At 43.0% G+C, this 20,240-nt stretch overlaps 1 protein-coding gene across 1 annotated transcript; it reads left to right on the forward strand.

The window, feature by feature from the left end:
• The first annotated feature begins 8,490 nt into the window (after positions 1 to 8,490).
• Positions 8,491 to 19,895, forward strand: RP9 (RP9 pre-mRNA splicing factor). The gene is made up of 6 exons (XM_048950811.1): positions 8,491 to 12,872; positions 13,555 to 13,585; positions 14,342 to 14,471; positions 14,811 to 14,902; positions 16,160 to 16,221; positions 18,453 to 19,895. The coding sequence occupies exons 1-6, from the start codon at positions 12,688 to 12,690 to the stop codon at positions 18,628 to 18,630; spliced, it is 678 nt and encodes a 225-aa protein (XP_048806768.1). The 5' UTR covers positions 8,491 to 12,687; the 3' UTR covers positions 18,631 to 19,895.
• Positions 19,896 to 20,240: the final 345 nt, after the last annotated feature.

The following is a 20,240-nucleotide window of genomic DNA, read 5'->3' on the forward strand; positions in this document are numbered from 1 at the left end:
GCGGAGGCCCCAGAGTAGCCGGGGCGAACCGCGGGGTCGGCGTTACCTGGAACTGTGCAGGTTCGGAATCGCCGCCCGCGTGTTCTGACTTCTAAAGGTACAGGTGTTCGCAACGCCCTGCCGGCTGAACCGTGCGGATGGCACAGAAAAATGACCTCGCGAACACCGAGTGGGATGCCAGGGCTCAAAAGAAGTGGGCGTTCGTGGCACCCGAGCATCCATTTTCCCTACTCTCTGGTCCTGCAAGCTGTGATAACAGAGAACTTAGCTTTCTCAGTTACCCTAACCAGCCTCAGTGGAAAATCTAAGCACCCAGCCCTAGTCCATACAAGTTAAATAACTTTTTTTTCTGTTCTTTTGAAAAAAGAATGAACATTGTGGCAGCAGTTTCCTGGTCAGAAGAAATGCCTCCCCCTCCCTGGGGTAGCTGATGGGAATGGAGGTGCACAGAAGCATGTCAGTTGTTTAAACAACACCTCTGATGAGACCCTGATACAGGACACAGCATCGCTTTCATGTGCATCCAGCACTTGAGGAAGCTACTGAAATAGAATCTTAGAATCAAAGAATGGCTTGGGTTGGAAGGGACTGTCAAGACCATCCATTTCCAACCCCTTGCCCTGGGAATGGCTGCCACACACCAGATCAGGCTGCCCAGCATCCCATCCAGCCTGGCCTTGAATGCCTCCAGGGCTGAGGCATCCACAACCTGTTTGGGCAGCCTCTGATGGTGCCTCACCACCCTTTTGAGTAAAAGATTTCTGTTTAACATCTAACCTCAAGCTCCCCTCTTTTGGCTTAAAGCCATTTCCTCTTATCCTATCACTAGTAGACAGTACAAAAAGTCAGTCTTACTCTCCTGTTTATAAGATCCTTTCAGGTACTGGAGGGCCACTAAGAGGTCTCCCTAGAGCCTTCTCTTTTCCAGGCTTTCTTTCTGGCTGCATGCATCTGACACACAGTTGTTTGACAGCACCCACAGGGATGCAGCCAAATCTAATGTTTTTAAAGTGTTTTCAAAGCTCTTGCATAACACTAACATTGCTAAGACCTTGCAAGATGACCTAAGTGAAAGAAGTCAGCAGCTCAGACGGCTATTTCAAGATAACCAGGTTTGTGGTTACAATCACTTTCTCATCCCAACGACGGTCGTGCTGCATGTTCACTCTTCACAGCTCCCTGAAAAGACCTGGGGGTTGGCCTCTTCTCCCAAGTAATCAGCGATAGTACAAGAGATGATGCCTTAGGTTGTGCCAGGGGAGGTTCAGGTTGGATATTAGGAAAAATTCTGCTGAGAAAGAATGGTCAAGCGTTGAAACAGGCTGCCCAGGGAAGTGGTGGAGTCACTGTCCCTGTAGGTGTTCAAGAACAATGTGGATGTGGCACTGAGGGACACAGTGTGCGTGGCGGGGATGGTTGGACTGGATGATCTTAGAAGTCTTTTCCAATCTTAACAACTCTGTGTTCCTGTGATTCTAAATCAGCCCTGTGAAACACTCTTTGAACAGGCTGCTTAGATGATCTGGCAACCGCTGCCCATGTTGATGTTGGGCTGTATGGGCATGCTTTATTTTCTTAAGAACTCACAGTTCACCACTGAAGCATGTTGACACAACCAACATGAAGATAAGGCTTATGTTTGCCAGCTAGTGACACATTCTTTATTTATGCCCATTTGCTAAGTTCTATGAACTTAAAACAACTCCTTGGACTCAATTTATACTCAGTTTCGTTCTTGTTACCCATCACCTGTGTCAGTAACAGTTCTCCATCTCTGATGTTGCCACCACTGCCTCAGGATGGCTGTAAGTTATTGATGTCAAGGGGAGCCACTTGTCCACCCCGTTGTGGGCATAGATAGAGTGGTAGTGCTCAGCCAGGTGGACGTGCTTGCTCTCTGTCCTCCTTGCTTATCCAGGTAGCATAGTAGCAGCACAACACCAAAGGTACTGGGTATTTTTCTCAGAAATTCATTTTTAGCAGTTCACTTCTTTTTCAAAGCATACACAGACGCAGAAAGGGAAGACCTATTTGTACACCGGTTTGTTTGAGCAGTAACCCCAGCTCCTGGGGGACACAGAGCATTATCAGATCACCTGCCCTGCATCCAGCTCAGAGCACTGCTCTGACTAATGCGGGGTGAGCAGGGGATAAGCACAGGCATGTCTGAAATTCCTGCTCCTTCAGCAAGGATTATCCTTCCCAGACCACAACACAAGGTATAGCTAAGGTCCATTCTCTCTAAAAACTTATCTTTCAGGAATCTTGCAGGCAGACATGAGATGAGGATTAAGTTGCTGGGATTCATGCCTTTGCACACCGTCTCTCTTTGTAGGATGCTGTGCTCCTCATGTTCCAGGGGCTGCAGCTCTTCTAGCTGTGGACTTTGCTATATCAAATTAAAATATAATGCAAGGATCCTATGCTGTTCGCTGAGCCTTTTTAAGGGTAAGGAAGTAACAATACCAACTCAGATTCTCTACTTGTGTATCACAGCAGTATTACTGTTTGAGCTCATCCAATAGCTCAAGTACCAAGAAGTTTGATAAGAAAAGTCCTTCCCACTTGGCTGGTACAAATCGTGTCTCGGGAGCACTAAGGAGAGCTGAGGAGCATGCTGATAAATCATTTCACATAAAGAATAATTTATGGGAACATGGGAAAAGGAAATTAAGTCTCAGCATGAATCTGAGGTAGGCAAGATGCTGCCTGAGTGTAACCTGAGATCCTGCTCCGTTCCCTGGAATGTGCTCGAAGCTGAGCAGGAGACAGCTGTGAGATGCTGGGCCTAATGGAAACTAAAACATCTGCAATACATTCACTCACAAAAATACAGGAGGGTTGTGACTAGTGAAATGTTCTGCTGTGTAGCCTTTGGACTTATCCAGTTCTTAACCACTGACTGTTCTAATCACCCATCACAGAGCTGTGATTGCAAGCCTGAAGATTCAGTCCCCAGGTGCCTGAGGAGTATATTGTGATTTGACCTGGATGTTTTCTAAAAAGGTAGCATACAGAGAGAAAAGCATGGAGTGGATTTACAGTGTTCTCTAAACGATCAAATGCAGAACAAGAAAAACAGAGGTAGTTCTTTTTTCCTTAGAAAGAGTATGTCAAATGCTGGAGCTTCTAGACGGCGTTAAACCACGACAGGCAGATTTTGAACTCAGACACTGCAAGTACAAAACTGAGAGCAATGGGAAACACAGCTTGAACAGGTATCAAACCCCTTTTGAAAAATGTCTCTGCTTGTAACTAATATTAAGAAAGACCACAGTGTAATGCTGGTTTGGGCTGTGTAATCTGCAGGAGATTATGTGAATGATTTTTCTTTTCTGGGGGTTTCCACAGCTGTTCTTCTCAGTATGTACTTGCTTCAGAACTCTTAAGAGGCTGTTCAGAGGATAGCCTCCAGCCACACCAAGTGTGAAAGAAACATAATGCTCTTCTTGCCGAGCTGAATAGCAAGTAAGGAGATTGAAACCCCCCATTGTCGCTCAGAGATAACTTCTCTTTCCAAATATATGCAAAGATGGTGAAGGTTTCCAGATACTATGAAGCAACCACAAAAGCACAGTGTGCTAGTAGAGACTGTAAATGATACGGCCAGGATAATATATTCCTAATAAAAACTGGTTTTAGTAAACAACATTTTGAGCAATTACTGTTTTATTTTATCCTCAACTTAGAAGACCTGGAGTGAGAAATAACTCTTTGAACAAACAATATTTCCATATTCGTTCTGTCAGTTACACATAAATTAACAGCACTTTACTGCCAGCGGTGTGACCCATAAGGGACAGGCAAGACCCCCAATGCCTTTGGTGTGGGCACATATATATACTCCACTCCTCACTACAGATGCACTCAAAGGGAAGTTAAACAAAGATCAAGTAATGGTGTCAGACAGCATCTTATCCACATTGCCCCAAATCTGCCTTGCCTGCACGTACGCACAAATGCCCCTGCTGGAGGTCACAGCTTAACATGACCAATAGAGCTGTTTTAATTAGTGCTTATCAGCCCAGCATTGAAACTGTGCTGCATTAAATTATTATCCAAATGATTCAGGAAATCTGTCTCCCTTTGATTGACACCAGGTGGACAGAAAAGGCCATGTCTGATGGAGGCCTGGGCAACCTGATCTAGTACTTGATCTGGGAGTGTGTGGCAGGGGGGGTGGAACTTGATGATCCTTGAGGTCCCTTCCGACCCAAGCCATTCAATCACCCTGTGAATCTGCGATTCTGTGAGGTAGTAGATTCCAACAGACAAACATGAAGACAAATTACAGCTGATTGTTGTCTTCCACCAACACTGCTGATGCTGTAAGGAAAATGGCTGACAAAAGCATAAGGCTAAGCTGCACTGTTTCAAGGTATCACTCAGGCCTTCTTTCCTACTGGCATTGCATCTATAGTTTGTGCACCAGCAGTAAGCATAATTCTAGCAAGCCAATTCTGAACCAAATTACTTCCTAATTACTTTATAGCAATTGTGTTGGCCTCAGTGGTCATGTGCCAGTGCAAAACTGAAAGGAAACAAAGAAACAAACAAAGAAACAAATACTGTAAGAGTCCATAGGCAGTAGAGTTTTTCTACTCTTCCTTGCAACTATACATTTAAATGCCATCAATTTCAGTGCACTATACATACATTTATCAGGAAGTATGTATATGTATGTGTTAAAAATAGAAATGCCCCTGTCTTTGTTTCATGCAAAAGAAATGGGCACAATGAACCAGGTTTTCCAACCTAAATACTTCTGAAAATAGAGACCACAGAGGTTAAAACTCACTTTTTCAGAAAAGCTGAAAAGTCAGTAGTGTGCTCATAAGTTACCTAATGTAACACAGGAAGCTGGAGGCAAAATGGGAAATGTGCTGGATAATAAGCCATAAAAATTCATATGGACAAGAACATAGAATCATAGAATGGCCTGGGTTGAAAAGGACCACAGAGATCATCTGGTTTCAACCCCCTGCTGTGTGCAGGGTCACCAACCAGCAGCCCAGGCTGCCCAGAGCCACATCCAGCCTGGCCTTACATACTTCCATATACTTTAAATATATTGCAGTATATTGCAACATACTTTAAATATATTGCAGGCACCCACAAATTCAGAGTATTTATACGTATACAAATACAGCAGAGTGTTGTATTAAGTTGCAGAGAGGTTTAGATATTCATAACCAGGGATGCATGTGGTAAAGCCACAGCCTATGGTCTATAGATTTTTATAGGTTTATGCACGAGCAGTGAGGAAGGCTGCTGTATGTTGTCCTAAATTCCCCAATAGTGAGGATCTGCATCTACAGTGGAAAAGATGTAGGAGACTGTGCACCAAGAAAGTAATGAGCTAAATATTAGCCTTGTGCCATGCAAAATTTGGAAAATGGTGAACTTTCATATGCAGCATGCAGTCTCACAAATCAAGCTGCAGATACAAGTTGCTGCAACCAAGGAGCCCACTGTTTTTCTGAAATTTATTAGTCTTACCTATTACAAAAGGTTGTCACCAAATCAAAGAGGAGGGTAGAAGCACTACGCATTTATTTGAAGACTAAAAAGCAAATCCAGAAGCAGCACAGTCACTAAGGTCTGAAAATCGATTGGTCACAATTAAGTAATTTATCGTGCCGAAGTTCTATCTTGCCCGATCTGTACTCTGTCTGCTGGAACTGTTATGTCTGTAGTGAAAAATAATGTTGTTAAAAATAATAATGGCTTGTTCCAGCGTTCTTTTAAACAAAGCTGCCTTAATAAAGCTGGTTTGTAAATTAGGTGTGGACTGTGACTCCCAGCCCAGAAGACAGAACCCACTCAGGATGGCCTCCCCCATCCTCTGCCCATAACGTTTTGTCTATAAAATACCTCCTGGAAGCTGTATGTGTTGGGAGGAGGAGAGGAAACAGTGCCTCTGCAAGCGCTTGGCGCAAAGTGAGCTGTGTAAACGTTCTTGAAATGTAAGGATGTCTGTTCTACCAGAGGTGAAACCAGCCTGCGTTTTGAAATGAGCACACAGCAAATTCATTTTGCTGTCTTGGCTGAAGGGATTTATTTGCAGAGGTGATGTGAAAGAGGCAAGTCAGGTCAGTTACCTCCCTGCATACCAGCACCGCAGCTGCAAGCAGCAAACAAACCTAAGCAAACTGGAAACAGAACACCTTGTTATTTTTCTACTCCCGCATTAATATTTATTTGAGAATCCCCTGGGAACTGCCTGTAGTGCATAGGCCTTATGGAATAGTGCTCTCTGCTTCTTATGATTGTATGCAGGCCTAAGAGCAGCTTAGCACTGCAGTGCCAGTGCAAGATCACTGCAATCATCTCCACTAGTTAGTAAGCATTTCTTGATTCTTGCACAAATTTTCATTTTCTTTTTGCATCTTAAGAGAGAAAAGTCATGTATTTAGACGTTAACTCTTAATGCTACACTTCCACTAAATATTTCAACATCATTTTGGAACCTGATTCACGTGCATTCTTTGGTTCTTCACTGGTTTTCTGAATTTTATATAGAAAAGCGTCCATCTCTCAAACAGTTCTAGAGTAATATTCCAATAACCAATTTCTAGGCACAGGAAAATAGTTTTAGGTCAGACTTAGAAAATTGAGTGCTTTCAGCTCACCACCATATTTTGCCATTCACATGCAGCTGGTTAAGTTCATGTTGATCCATTATTGTCCCATGCTTAAACTTTCTAATGCCTGCACTGTTATGTCATACTCGTACTGGAGGCCCAAGAAATACTCCTCTGTATTGTTTGCTTTTTTTTCCCCCACCACCTTCAAACTGTTGATTCCAGAAAACCTGATTTAATGTTTTGTTAACACAGCCACCTGTGGCCAACATCTACTTGTTTTGGCAGCATCACTGGTACGTTATTAAAATTACTTCATAACTGGCAGAACACCTCTGATTACTTAGTTTATTCAAGCATGATCAAAAATGAACTCATAAGGCTGACAGGAGAAAGCCCATTAGAGGATGCTAAATTGGGCTTTTTACACACTACATGAGTGATATATAAGAGCACAGGACAGGCACAGATCTGCCCAGAGACAGTCTGGACTAGGAAAGAATGTGTTTTCTATCTCTGTAATGATATATTTGTCCTTTCATTTCTATACCTGTATAGTTACAGCTGGCAGTAATCTTCAGTAAAAGTCACTAGAGTGGAGCATTGCTGGATGGTATTCATTGCAAAACTAGAGTGCCACTAAAATGGAATTTTTGGGTGTTTGCTGTGAATTTCAACATTTCTATATGAGAATTCCTCTTCTCATCAGAGCAGTTCTGAGTCAATGAGACCCTTGCTTAGCTAACAGTTCCTACACTGCCATACCACTACTCTAGGCTTTCTGTAATTACCTTCTTGACAGGGGCAAGGAAGGAGAGGATCCAGAGCTGCGAGTTTCCATTTCTTTCTTTTCAATTGCCTAGAAAGAAGCTATTAGTAGCTTGACATATGGCAAGTATGTTAAGCTTAAAGAGCTGTGAACTTTGGATTGTTCTGAAAAAGAGTTAGGGTTTAAATGAGTACAGCTGTTGTGAATGGAACTAACCAGTCAGTGATTTTAAGAGGAGAAAATCATCTTCCTGTTTAAAAGAGGTGGCAAAACAAACTAAGAGTCTTTGCCTTAAAATTTTAGAAAGTGTTTCTTTCTTTCCTTATTTAATTTTCAGTTTCTGTGATGCACTGAAAAAGACTGGAGTCTTTTCAGGCAACTAAACCAATGTTCCCCTGGAAAGCTGGCAGCTTGCAGAGGACATACCAAGAGCAGGTACTGGCACTGAGGTGGAGCTTGACTATTTCACTTGGTGCTCTGGGCATCGTTAAAATAGGAACTGTTTTATCAGTCAGCATCTTACAGAATTTCAGGAAGCAACATTCAGGAAACAAATCTGCTTTTGCAAGGGAAAAGTTCTTACAAATCAGTTACTGATTTAAGAATATCACCTAAGCTTGGAAGGAGCAATGTCTTGCAATGATGAAAAAATGAGGCTACCAGGCAAAGAATCTGGCCTTGATCCCTCTTGAAGTCAGTAGCAATATTCCTGCTAACTTTGATGGCAGTAAGACTACACCCAGTAGGGTTTAAGCAGAAATATATATAGATTTAATACACGAGGAACATCCAATCTGGAAGAATTATCATCCCTCTAATAAGGAGTTCAAATTGCAGCAATCCTGACTTAACCTCTCATCTGTCAGAAACAGATGAATAGAGAACTGTGGATTCTTTGTGTCTGCCTGTTTCTTATGAAACCAAAGTCATGCCCACTCAGCCTGGGCACAAATGATCCCACAAATGATGGTATATTTTGTAGGAATGTGGGAGATCATCCAAGGGTTGTCAGCCAAAATTTCCCTTCCCCACTGTTGTTCCATAATGTGCTGTTAGCATTTCAGTGTTCCTACTGCATGCAGCTGACAAATGTGCTCAGTCCTTACGGAGGCAACTACAAAGATTGAATGAAACTTTGCCTCAGTACTGACATATCTGGGTCCTGTTCTCAGTATTTAATTGAAGATGCAATCTCATATCACCAGTATACAACACAAATAAATGTCCATCAAATTAAACCCTTGTTCTTGGAAAACATGTCAATGATGCTTAACAAAAAAATGGCTTAGAATAGTCATAGTTGCATGTTTATTTGTAAAGACCAGAAAGCAAGGGCAAAAGCTTGTGAAAAAAACTCAGTGATTTAATGTCTCTAAAGTTTTAAGTGAGGTAAAATAGTGAAGAGAGATGGGAGATAGACCATTTTCACTGAGTAATGACATGAAAGGACAGTAAGCATTACAGTTCTGATGGAACCTTATACTGCCACTACAAACTCCTGGAAATCAAAAAGATAGTATCTCTGCAGAAGGGTGGGTGAAGCTAATCCATAGAATCAACTATTACAGCCTTGGAGAACAGAATTTAAAGAAAAAAAACAAACAACCAGCCAAAGTACCAGCTTGCCAGTCTTCATAATAGATCCAACAAAAATCTTAAGTGCTTAAAATGGAATGTAGTCTTACAAGGGGACTTCAGCCTAAAACTGCAGTTCAGGTAACTCTTCTCAGCTGCTGCCCCATCCTACTTTCCAATCACTCCTCCTTGCTTAGCTGTAATGCTTTCCTGCAAGTGCTCATTTTTGAGCAATCACAGCAATCTACTTTTTGCCAAAACAAACAACTCAATGCCTAGATCATATCTGTGCTGTGCTAGAACCAAAGCTTTGATGCATTTCTGACCAATTTTCCTAGAAGGATTGGACCTGCAGATATCTACAGAGGGTCAAAGCTGTACCAAAGCAGCCTTGGCCATGGTGTTCATTGAAAAGTCTGCTCCCTCACTCCTTTTCTGTAATGATGTATGGCAAGAAACACCACACTGATGGTTCAGCTATGCAGGAGCATAATATTACCAACCAGTGTATGGTGCTCATAGCACTGATTCTGTTTTACATGAAGAATTACAGTTTCCAGTACTGGGATGAGCACCCCTTCTAGTGTACTTACAGCCAAATTCAGACACATTTGTCTTTCTGGCCCCATGAATCTCAAAAGCTTTTCTGTACTGTTTCTCTGTGGAGAGGAACACAAATGGAGAGTGGGACAACAGCATTAGCCATAAGTTAGAGGAGGCATGTCCAGTCTGCAGAACACATGCAGCCCAGCACAGTTCACACTATGGCCTGCCACATGCCTGCATCCGTCCCAGTGGCAAGTTGAATGGGGTGCTACGTCAGGGCAGTCACACTGGTTCCTGCAGCAGTCACTGAGGACACACATGGTAGCTCCTAGCAAGCAGGTTGCAACCACCAGTGGAGTGGCAGACATATGCCAGCCACTGCCCTGCAACATGTGCTGCTGAGGCCTTACCAGTCCCTTGGGGCCACACTACAGTGAGAACAGGAGGCACTTCTGCTGTCCTACATCCTTGTCGACCTTCTGTGCCCAGTGCTGAGAAAACTCAGTGCCTGCAGCCTGCCCTAAGCTGTCATTTGCCTAGGTCCCTCCCAAGCCTGAAGGCCTGGGCTCAGCTCTCACTTCACAGAGCAAAGTTTTCCAGACTGCGGAGTCCAGGAGGAGAAACAGGTGTCCCAGTGCAAACTCCAACATACCAAGAAAGGAGAGGCACTTACTCAAGACTGGTGCACAATAGGCACTGCCTGGGCTGAAATCAGGACGTAGGGAGGGTGCAGGGCTGTGCTGACTCACCTAATGGCAAATAATTGTGTGCAATTTAATACACTGGCAAAACGTAGTCCTGTGAACTGAGAAAAATATGCAGCCTTGCTTTCTGTTTTGACACAGGAATTTGAGAACAAGTTTCAAGATTGCAAAAACAAACAACCAAACAAACAAAACAAAACCATGTTCAGTTGACATAAATACAGTACTCGCAAATTTTAAATGGCATGCATAGGGCTGCAATCACTTGCAATCTCTTTACCAGGCCTTTGTAAGACCTCTCTTAGCAGATGTTTATTAGAGAACTACGTCTTACTCACGTTATCACGTTTTGGCAGTACATACATTTGGGAACTACTGCTTTTGAGGATGAAGTATAGGAAGATTTCATCAAAAACCTCTGATGAGCACCTGGAGAATTCACTAAGAATGGCAGCCACTGCCATCAAACTGAAGTGATGCATTAGGATCATGAAAAGAATAGTTATATCTCTCTGGTTTTGTGGTTTTATTGCTCTTTGTGAGCAACAAAATGCTCAGTGGGTGCATGCCCAGGGCCAGGCTGCAATCCTTGGCAGGGAGCTGTGGGGCAGGGGGAGGCTGCAGGACAGGCTGTGCTGGACCGTGGGTTGGACGTGCCTGGGTTACAGTATTTTTTGAGATACCAAGGTCACACTATGAATGCATTCTATCTGCTATCTTTGGCAGCTGCACACCAGCCACACTGGATTCAGACTGTGCACAGGCTGCTGTGTGTTCTGGATCCCATGACGAGGTGCTTAACTTCCTGTGGAGGCTATCATGGGTTCTGGATTCCTCTCCTCTGCGTAATATAATCAGAAACAGATCCCATCTCAAAGCTCTAGCCAGCCAAAAATGGAGAAAAACAGATTGGCTGACATTCCACCACTGTTACACTCTCATAGGCACACTGATGCCTACGGGGTGACATAGATGCAAATTAATTTGGCCCTAGTATTATCATTTATAGTTCAAACATTCAGTTGTTTATAATAAAAATACAGTCGGGGTGGGTATCGTGAAACACACAGGCTTTTCAGATCATTTAAACTGCAGTAGCAATTGTAGTGCTTGCAGGCTGGAATTAGAGTGCTGTGACAGCCAGCGGATGCAGTATGAGAACAGTTCCCCCAAATTAACTCCTTGAAATATCTGAAGCACTGTAGTCAAATAAAGAAAAGAATGTCATCTTCAAGTATTCAGCCTACTAAGTACACAGAACCAGAGCCTCAGCTAATGTAAACCCTTTACCACTTCACAGATATTGAGGATTTCTGCTCTAGGACCAACAGAGCTGAATATAACCATTATACTTTTTCATCTCCCTCTTTCTTCGCTGTTCTTTACTTTCTGTTCTTCCCTGAGGACTGATACTAAAGCAATTGGCTCACTGGGTTAGTGTGCAACAGAGGCAGGAATTCAGGGCTTTTCTCAGCAAAGGAAAACAAGGAACTTTGGAGTTATCTACAAATGAAGTGTTAAATTACTAATCACTAATTTAACAGAAGGAAGAGGACAGTATACCACTGTCTGTCTTTGCTTCCTCTAGGCAGCCCCCAGTGCTGCTGTGACTGTGCCTCAGGCCTCCAAGCCAGATGCTTAACTGCTCCAGACTGGCAGAACTCTGTTCATTTCGCCCAAGCTAGGGCAGTGAAGTGTAAATGAAAGTGAGGCTGGTATGGTTTCCTGAGATCTTTCTTTTTTCTTACTGCATGCATCCCTTCTCAACAATACCATTCATTGATGGGAAACACCCCACCTTGGAATTAATTATCTTTTCTATTACTGTCCAAAAGCATTGGAAAGTCAAACATTCAAAAATTTGACTAATCTATTGGTTAGAAAACATGAAATGAAAGGCATTTAAGCTAGCAAAATATCACTGGAATTAAAGGGGGACTGAAAATGCCTATTGTGTCACTTGAGTTTGCTGCCAAAATAAAGTCTCTATTTGGTAAGCGTCCGCCCAGATGGTGCCTAACTTTTAGTAATTATTGCCACTTCTCTAAATAGAGTGAGTAATTGATACTACATCTCATTTAAGTTCTTTCAGACATCTTAAATATAATTGCGGGGCCTGGAAGCATTTCTCCTGCTTTGCTCATTGCTTGAAGACACACGGCCACGCATGGAACCAATTGCGATTTGGCGTTACCACAAACCAGTGTCCCGGCAGCAAAACACCGCGATGGAATCAGAACCGGCGGACGGACGCGGCGCTCCGGCAGCGCTCAGAAGGGCGTGCGCTGCTGCTCAGGCAGCACGGCCGAGCGGCAGCTTTCAGGAGCGCGTCCGCGGCCTCCTCGGCACCAAGGCGAACCGAAGCGGCGCCGCACCGACGCGGGCCGCGCTGCCGGCGGAAGGCGGCGTTTGGCCGAGGCGCCCCGCCCGGCCCGGGAAGTGAAAGCGAAATGCGCAGCGGGCGGGGCGGGGTCTGCGCGGTGTGACCGCCGTCCTGAGCGCCGCGGCGATGTCCCACGGGCCGAGAAGGGGACGGGAGGAGGAGGAAGAGGGAGCGGCGAGGGGCAGCCGGGCGCGGCACGGCAGCTCCCACGAGTCCGCGGGCGGCGGCGGCAGGAGCCAGGGCCGGCACGAGAGGAAGAGGAAGAAGCAGGAGGCGCAGCAGCTGCAGAAGCTCCAGCACCTGGAGTCCTTGTAAGGAGCGGAGGCCGTGCTGCGAGCCCACCCGGCGGGGAGCGGGGCTCGTCCTTCGGGCACGGCGAGCGTTCTGCCGCTGGATAGGCGCGGGCCTGGCAGGGCCCAGCCCTCTGCCGGCGGCGGAGTCCGGCCCCGGCACCCCGCCCTCCTGCGGGGCTCGGGCAGCCAAACCCTGGCGCCTCGCCTCGGCCTCGTGGGTCCTGAAAACGGTGAAAGCGAGCCCTTCAACTCTTAACCTTTCCAGCGCTCTGCTCTGGGGGCTTTGGTTGTCGCCAGCCGTGGGTCAGATCGGGGCCCCGGGGCTGAAAACAGGGCCGAAATACGCGGGTCGCTCGCCAGTGTGCGTCCAGCTGGGAGGTCTGCAGAGCCCGCTTTTACACGTAGGCAGGTCTGTTCTATTTGAGGAGCTGACGGGAGGCCTGATGGCGGCTGCAGCGCCGAGCTCCTCGCAGGAGCATTCACAGGAGATGAGTGCTGCAAAATGGCAAACGCACGGCAGTTTGAGAGCACGGGGTCTCAGCATGCTTGCATCCAGCTCTGCTCCTTGGTTACTGATGAAGTAAAATTGAAGGGAAAACGGGAGGTGAAAATTGTAACTCCATCCCATCGGGTTACCGTATTTTGCCAATGATTTGTTTGTGCTAAGCTACAGAGTAACAACATTTCTATTGCTTTTCAGCTATGAGAAACCTCCCCCAGGGCTAATTAAGGTTGGTACCTGTATTGCCGTGCATCTTTAGCTTTACAGGTGATTTTCAGAGAGTGCCTTTCAGCTTTCGTATCCTAGTTAAAGGGCCTAGGATACCTATATATAAATCACAGAGATAAGTGCTTCCAGAGGGCAATTTAGAGCTCCTCGTTTGCAAGCGAACCTCTTTGACTCCCTAAATCTCAAGCAAGATGCTCAGAGTCAAATAGGATGGTACTGGTTCCTTCACAAAATCTTAGGACAGAAAACTAATGTAGTACTTGGTATGGGTGCAGGGAAATCATGTGTGGTGAAGCATATTTTCAGTTTGTATGGCTTCTTTTCAGGATTCTTCTCCATTGCTTATGTTCTTGTACTTGTGTATCACTTTCATAGTGATTACTGTTGTCAAATGTATATAATGAAACCATAATCTGGTGTTTTTAACCCCCCAGTATACTTCTTCATGTTGTTAAGGCTATTTCTAGTTCTCATGTTTTGTTGTGACAAAGAAGAAGTCTCAGCTTCTGCTGATTTTTCAATTCTATCATTTATTGAAAAAAAAATTGCTAGGATAAATGTCCAGAAAATCTGAAGTAGGAAAGGGCCAGGGAAAAGACCCTTCTTGTGTTGCAAGAAAAATAAATGTTAGAGAAAATAGTTTTCATATTAAATGAAGGCCCGTACACTTGGAATATTGATTCTTACAAAGGCGGGCTGTTCCTGTTGCTGTTTCTGTTTGTTAAGGTGATATTATTGTGTTTATCTTTCTCCATAGGAAGAGGAAACAAAACCAGAAGACTGCATACCTGATGTACCAGGCAATGAAAGTGCACGAGAATTTCTGGCACATGCCCCAACAAAAGGGCTTTGGATGCCTTTGGGAAAAGAAGTCAAAGTTATGCAGTGTAAGGCTGAAAATGTTCCAGGTGTCACTGGATCTTCATGTCTTCTTACACGGAGGGAGGGCAGGATGTGTGGCGGACGGATGACAGGATCCAAATAGTTTGGCATCATGTTGATATAAGACAATCAACAGATTAATGTAATAGCCTTCTATTTTATGGAAGCTACATTTATCAATGTAACACTTCTCTTCCTCTCCCTTTTTTTTTTTTCTTAATTTTTTTTTTTCCAAAACTGAAAATATTTTCCATAAGTCTGCTTCTCTGTGTTTTGTTTTGTTTAAATGCTGGTCTGGCTCACAGATGCAATTCACTGTTGGTTTTTTTTTTTTCTTTCCCAAGGTTGGAGGTGTAAACGCTATGGACACAGAACAGGGGATAAAGAATGCCCATTCTTTATTAAAGGCAATCAGAAACTGGAACAATTTAGAGTAGTGAGTACAAATGTTGCATTATTATTGCCTGTATTTTTGACATTGGTGATGAATAATATTGCAGGTGAAGAGAAGCCAGATAGATGATGATCTGTTAAGGGCTTTTCTTCTGTCTCTAGTTTAATACAGAGGCCAAAAGTCTCCTAATAAAGAAGCTACAGATGTGGCTGGATGTTTGGCTGCTTTAAAGAAAAATCTATTCTGCAAGAGGAAAATAATTAACATTTAAATTGGAAATCTTCAAGAACCTCTTTCAACTGTCATATTCAGTCAGTATTTACAGCATAAATTTTTGTAATAAAACACAACAAATATGTTTAGTAAAGCCTGAGCTGCCTGTTGCAGCTATTTCAAGCCTTCTGCTGTCACTGACCAACCACATCATGAAGCCTATTGTCTAGGTGTGTGATCCATCCATTGTGTGCTATTCTGATCTTCTGCTATGTGAGACTGCATCTTTGTTTTTCAGATTCTTTCAGCATGGCTTCTTTTGCTTTGCACTGTTAAAATGTATTTTAAGTTATCATCGCTTTGTGTCTTGTGTTTTTCTATCTGTGAAAAATGGAATCCGGGCTCCTTCTGTCCAGCAAGAATGGTGCTGCAAGCAGTTATTTGACTCACATTTGTGACCAGTTTGCCTCTATTCTTCATATTTTTTTCAGGCTTCTTCTCTGTTGCATCAAACTCTTGTGTTATGTCAAGGGCCATTATAGTCCATTCCCACCATCTTTCATTTGCTACTGAAATTTGAATTCCCACCTTCATCAGCATCTGATACCATTTCTCTGTCTCTCTGTTTGCTGAATCTTCCAACAGAAATGGTAGCCTCAATTCTTCTTGCTGCATTCTTGCTTGGCATGAACTGGCCTTAAATATCTGCAAGTTTATTTGCTATCTTCCTTCACAACTATCTTTTGCTGCAATGCCTATTCAATTTAAACAGAACTTGGTTAAGAAGCAATAGTAATAATACATAAGGACAGCTCCAATTTCCAGTACTTAGCAACTGTATTGCCATGTGTTTGTATCTGTGTTTTAAAATGTGCTGTCAGGGAACTGTATGTACTATTTTGAACTTCAGTGTTCCTTCTGTGTCTAGCTAACTATTCCTACAGTATATGTTGGGGACCTCTTAGGCAACTGTGACTGGAGAGGAAAAGCAGCAGTATACCTAAGGAAAGCCTCCTTCATCAGTGATGTAACTAAGAAAGTAAAAATCAGCCCACGTTAATGAGGCTTCTGTTTTTCATTTTAAAGGCACATGAAGATCCAATGTATGACATAATAAGGGAAACGAAACGTCATGAAAAAGAAATGAGGTAAGTGTGCCTCTGCAGTAAAATGCATTTTCAGTTTGATTGGATAACATGATTCTGATTTAGGGTTTGTGGTTGAAATGCTGATATATTACCCTCACCAACCAAACGTTTTTAATGACAGTTTCTTTCTATTATCAGAGATTAATGCATTTCTGCTTTCTCTGTGATCATTCTGTATACTTCCTGCCTCTTTAATACCTTCTACATTTGTTCCCAGAACAAAGTTCAAAGAGGAATCCTTCATTTATACCATAATGTTTGGGTACTTGGATCTTATTCTCTTTTAGGTCTAATAAAGACATTTTTCATTGGCTTCACTAGTTGTTTTTATGTCAAAAATCTTTCAGTAGACAGGAAGGGATGGTTTTAGAAGGTTAGCTCTAGGCACCAAATTCTGTTCCTCATGTGAGGTCATTGTTCAGTGTGTACAGCAGGTATCCCTCCACATCTGTCAGGAATTTGTGAAAGCTCAAAGGAAGAGTACTTGTCAAAGATACCTCTGCATCTAAAGTAGAATCTGCCCAGGCAGCTTCATTGACATCATCTCTTCATCAACAGGACACATATTTTCTTGATATTATAATCCCAGTGTGCACCTTTGTGTGCATAAAGTTAGAACTTCTTACAGTGGTCTGGTGATTGCTTTTGTCTCTTTATTCTGTGCTTAATTAAATTACATTGGCTGCTCTGAAAGTAATGCCTTCTGTTTTATTATGTTGGCCCACAACATCAGAGGCGGATGTTGGTGGTATGGCAGTAGAGACTGACCCTTCCAACCAATATTCCATTACACTTTGCTGTGAAACTGACGGCAGCGGAGAAGCAGTTTGACAAAATGTGTCTGATATAGAAGTGCATCTGAAGCAAAGGGGTGGAATTGAATTTCTCTGTGCAGAAAAATTGACACCCACTGACGTTCATCAATGCTTGCTGAATGGTTACGGAGATCAAACAGTGGATGTCAGCACAGTGAGGTAGAAGGTGGTACGTTTCAGCAGTGGTGACAGTGACATGAAAGACAAGGCATGTTCTGGACAGCCATGCACAGCTGTCACATCACGAAATGAAGAGCATCTCGATCAGCTCGTCCACATGAATTGGCATATTATAACAGAGCTGAACGTTGCCTTCAGCGCACTGGAAATGATGGTGGAAACTTTGGAATGTTGCAGAGTTTACATCAGGTGAGTCCCATGAATGCTCACACAGGAATGGAAAGAACGCTATGAAAGCTTGTCAGGATCTATTGAACCAGTACAAGAGTGAAGGTGCCAGTTTCTTGGATTGCATCGTTACTGGTACTGAGACATGGTTTGTACACTGCTACAAGCTGCAGTCAAAATGATAGTGCATGGAGTGGGGACATGTGAACTCCCATCGAAGAAAAAGTCCAAGATGCAGCCATCAGCAAGTAAAGTAACATGCACTGTCTTTTGGAATAGGAAAGGTATAGGTAATGCTTCTGGACTTTCTGGGACATGGACCAACCATCAACTCTGATGCTGTACTGTAATGATGACTGAGCTGAAGACTGGAACTTCTATAGTCAGGCCAGAGAAGAAGACAACCCTTATCTTGCAACATGATGACACCATGCCACATTCCAATTTGAAGACCATGGAGCACATTGCCAGTCTTAGATGGTCTGTCCTACCATGCCCACCATACAGTGTGGATTTGGCACCTTCAGATTTCTGTCTGTTTGGGCTAATGAAAGGTGAACCATGTGGGTAGAGCTGCTCTGATAGCATCATTGCTAGGAGTCCGTGGGTGCAGATTTAAATGAGTGTGTCATGCAGGCCCTCATTCACTGCTAGCAAAAATGCATGGCCAACAGTGGTGACTATGTTCAAAGATAGTGTTTTGTAGCTTTGTAGAATTTGCTCTGTCAACTAGTTTTATTGTGCTTCTTTTAACTTATTGTAGTTAGTTTCTGTGGGAATAAATAGGAGGCATTACTTTCAGAGTGACTTATTTATGCATTGTCAAATATGCTAGTTTGTGATATCCCAGGGGATGGAAAGATGTTGAATTCAACGTGTGTATCTCAGAAGAGGTTGTCATCAGTCTGAAAATTGATGGAAGCTGTAATTCAGCAAAAGAGGGAGCGTTCCCCTGCTCTTTGCATGCAGCTTCCATTTCTCAAGCTAGGGAGGAAAGAGATGAAAGCTAGAATAAATTGTTACAAGGAGAGTCTATAAAGGATTCTCATTCATATTTTTTAAACACAGGATACAGCAGCTGAAGCAGCTCCTTGAGGATTCCACCTCAGATGACGATAGCAGTGATGACGATGATGATGAAGATAGCAGCAGCTCCACTTCCTCGGATAAACACAAGAAAAAAAAGAGAAAGAAGGAAAAGAAAAAAAAAGAAAAGAAGAAGAAGAAGAAGAGAAAGCATAAATAATCTAAATCTGATGAGAATGACTGATAGCAGTCACCTACTGTATGCTCATTGACCTCCCCCATTCCCTGCCCCCACTTTTGAACTGCCTAGAAAGACCCAAAGAATTAGGAAAGAAACTAGCAAAAGGGGCTTTTTAAAACTACAGATGGATACATGTAGCATGCTTCACTGGCTCTTTTTTCTACCCCTCTGCAGTGCTGCAGCCAGAAAAAGTAGAGCTGTGCTGAACGAAACACAATCATACATATCTTTTAACCATGAAACTTGTGCAAAGCATCATCCAACTTGTGCAAATTGCTATGTGGCTGCCAGCAGAAAGCCATCACTGCTGTGGTGGAAGAACTCAGCAGACTGTCTGCTGAAGCATGTTTTCACCACACAGTCATTTAATTTTATACAAAGCCTCATTGCAAGGGGGCTGCAGTTTGCACTGGCAGTTCACTTACAGTGAGGACATGTATTTTTTTTCTGCATACTGCCTGTGTTTTGAAGTCCACTGTACTTAACTTGCAGCTGGGGAAATAATGAACACTGCTGAAGGGGGGGGAAATGTAAATCAAGGGAATTGGAGACAGAACCAGAGTGAGTTTTTTGTTAGCAAAAACTCAATGTGATTGCAGTAGACACAGTTCTATAATATCTAGAACGTTCCCTAACCTGTAAGACTGTGAGCCAGCTGTGATGATGCTAGATGCCAATTTCACTGGTAGGGGTTGTTTTTGATTATTTAAAAAAGGGAGTGGTGGTTCATGTTGGAAATGAGAAAAGTGCATTTCTACATATACTTCAGTATCAGTTGTTTTGATACATTTGATTTTTTTTTCCTTTTAAAAAGGCTTGAGGAAGTGAATTCCAACTTATGTTGTATGTTTACTAGAACTATTTCATGTAGTAATAGTATATGAATCATCCCACAAGAATATCAACATCTAAAGAAGTTTCCAAACGTGCTTGTAAGCTACAGAACAGTAGCAAAGAAGTGTAAGCAGGAACGATGTTATACACTGACTACAAGTTCTTTCTTTTAAATAATGTTCCATGATAAACTTGACTGGAACAGCTGAGATTGTGATAAGTTGTTAAATTCTCTCTTTTTGAAAGAGATAAACGTACAGCAGTACAAAGCCGTGATTTGAAGGCCTAAATATTCATGGGTGCTCTGCAAAAGAAAAAATAGAATTGCTCTGAAGGGAGTAGGTAATATCTGATCTCATGCAGAACTTAGTCTCTGTATTTATGCTTATATTAAAGTACGATGAACATCAGTAACCAGTGCCAGCAAAATCAAGACATCATACACTCAAGTGCACTTAAGTTTTTTGGTAGTGTTTGTTTTTTCCTCTTTCACCTGAGGCTTTGGAAGAGAGACAGGAATATATGCATTAAAAAAAAAGGTTTTTTCCCCTTCTGCATATCTAAGCCATTTAGTAAAAACAAAACTCCATTCCTTGCCAGTCATTCTCAATGAGTTATACTAAGGTAGACAAGATGTATTTAGAAAAAAAATAATCCCTCAATCACATTTGAGACTTCACATCTTCAGTGAAGTCAGCAAAAACACATTCATTGATAAAGGAGTTGAACAGCTTGCAACTTAAATATTGCTATAT

This window comes from Lagopus muta, chromosome 7 (assembly GCF_023343835.1).
Source record: "Lagopus muta isolate bLagMut1 chromosome 7, bLagMut1 primary, whole genome shotgun sequence".
Taxonomy (NCBI): Eukaryota; Metazoa; Chordata; class Aves; order Galliformes; family Phasianidae; genus Lagopus; species Lagopus muta.

Excerpts from the sequence above, each read along its gene's own strand:
- RP9 (XM_048950811.1), top strand. The coding sequence starts at position 12,688 with ATGTCCCACGGGCCGAGAAGGGGACGGGAGGAGGAGGAAGAGGGAGCG. Across the intron at positions 14,903-16,159 it reads AACTGGAACAATTTAGAGTA|GCACATGAAGATCCAATGTA; the intron begins GTGAGTACAAAT and ends TTCATTTTAAAG. Across the intron at positions 16,222-18,452 it reads CGTCATGAAAAAGAAATGAG|GATACAGCAGCTGAAGCAGC; the intron begins GTAAGTGTGCCT and ends TTTTAAACACAG.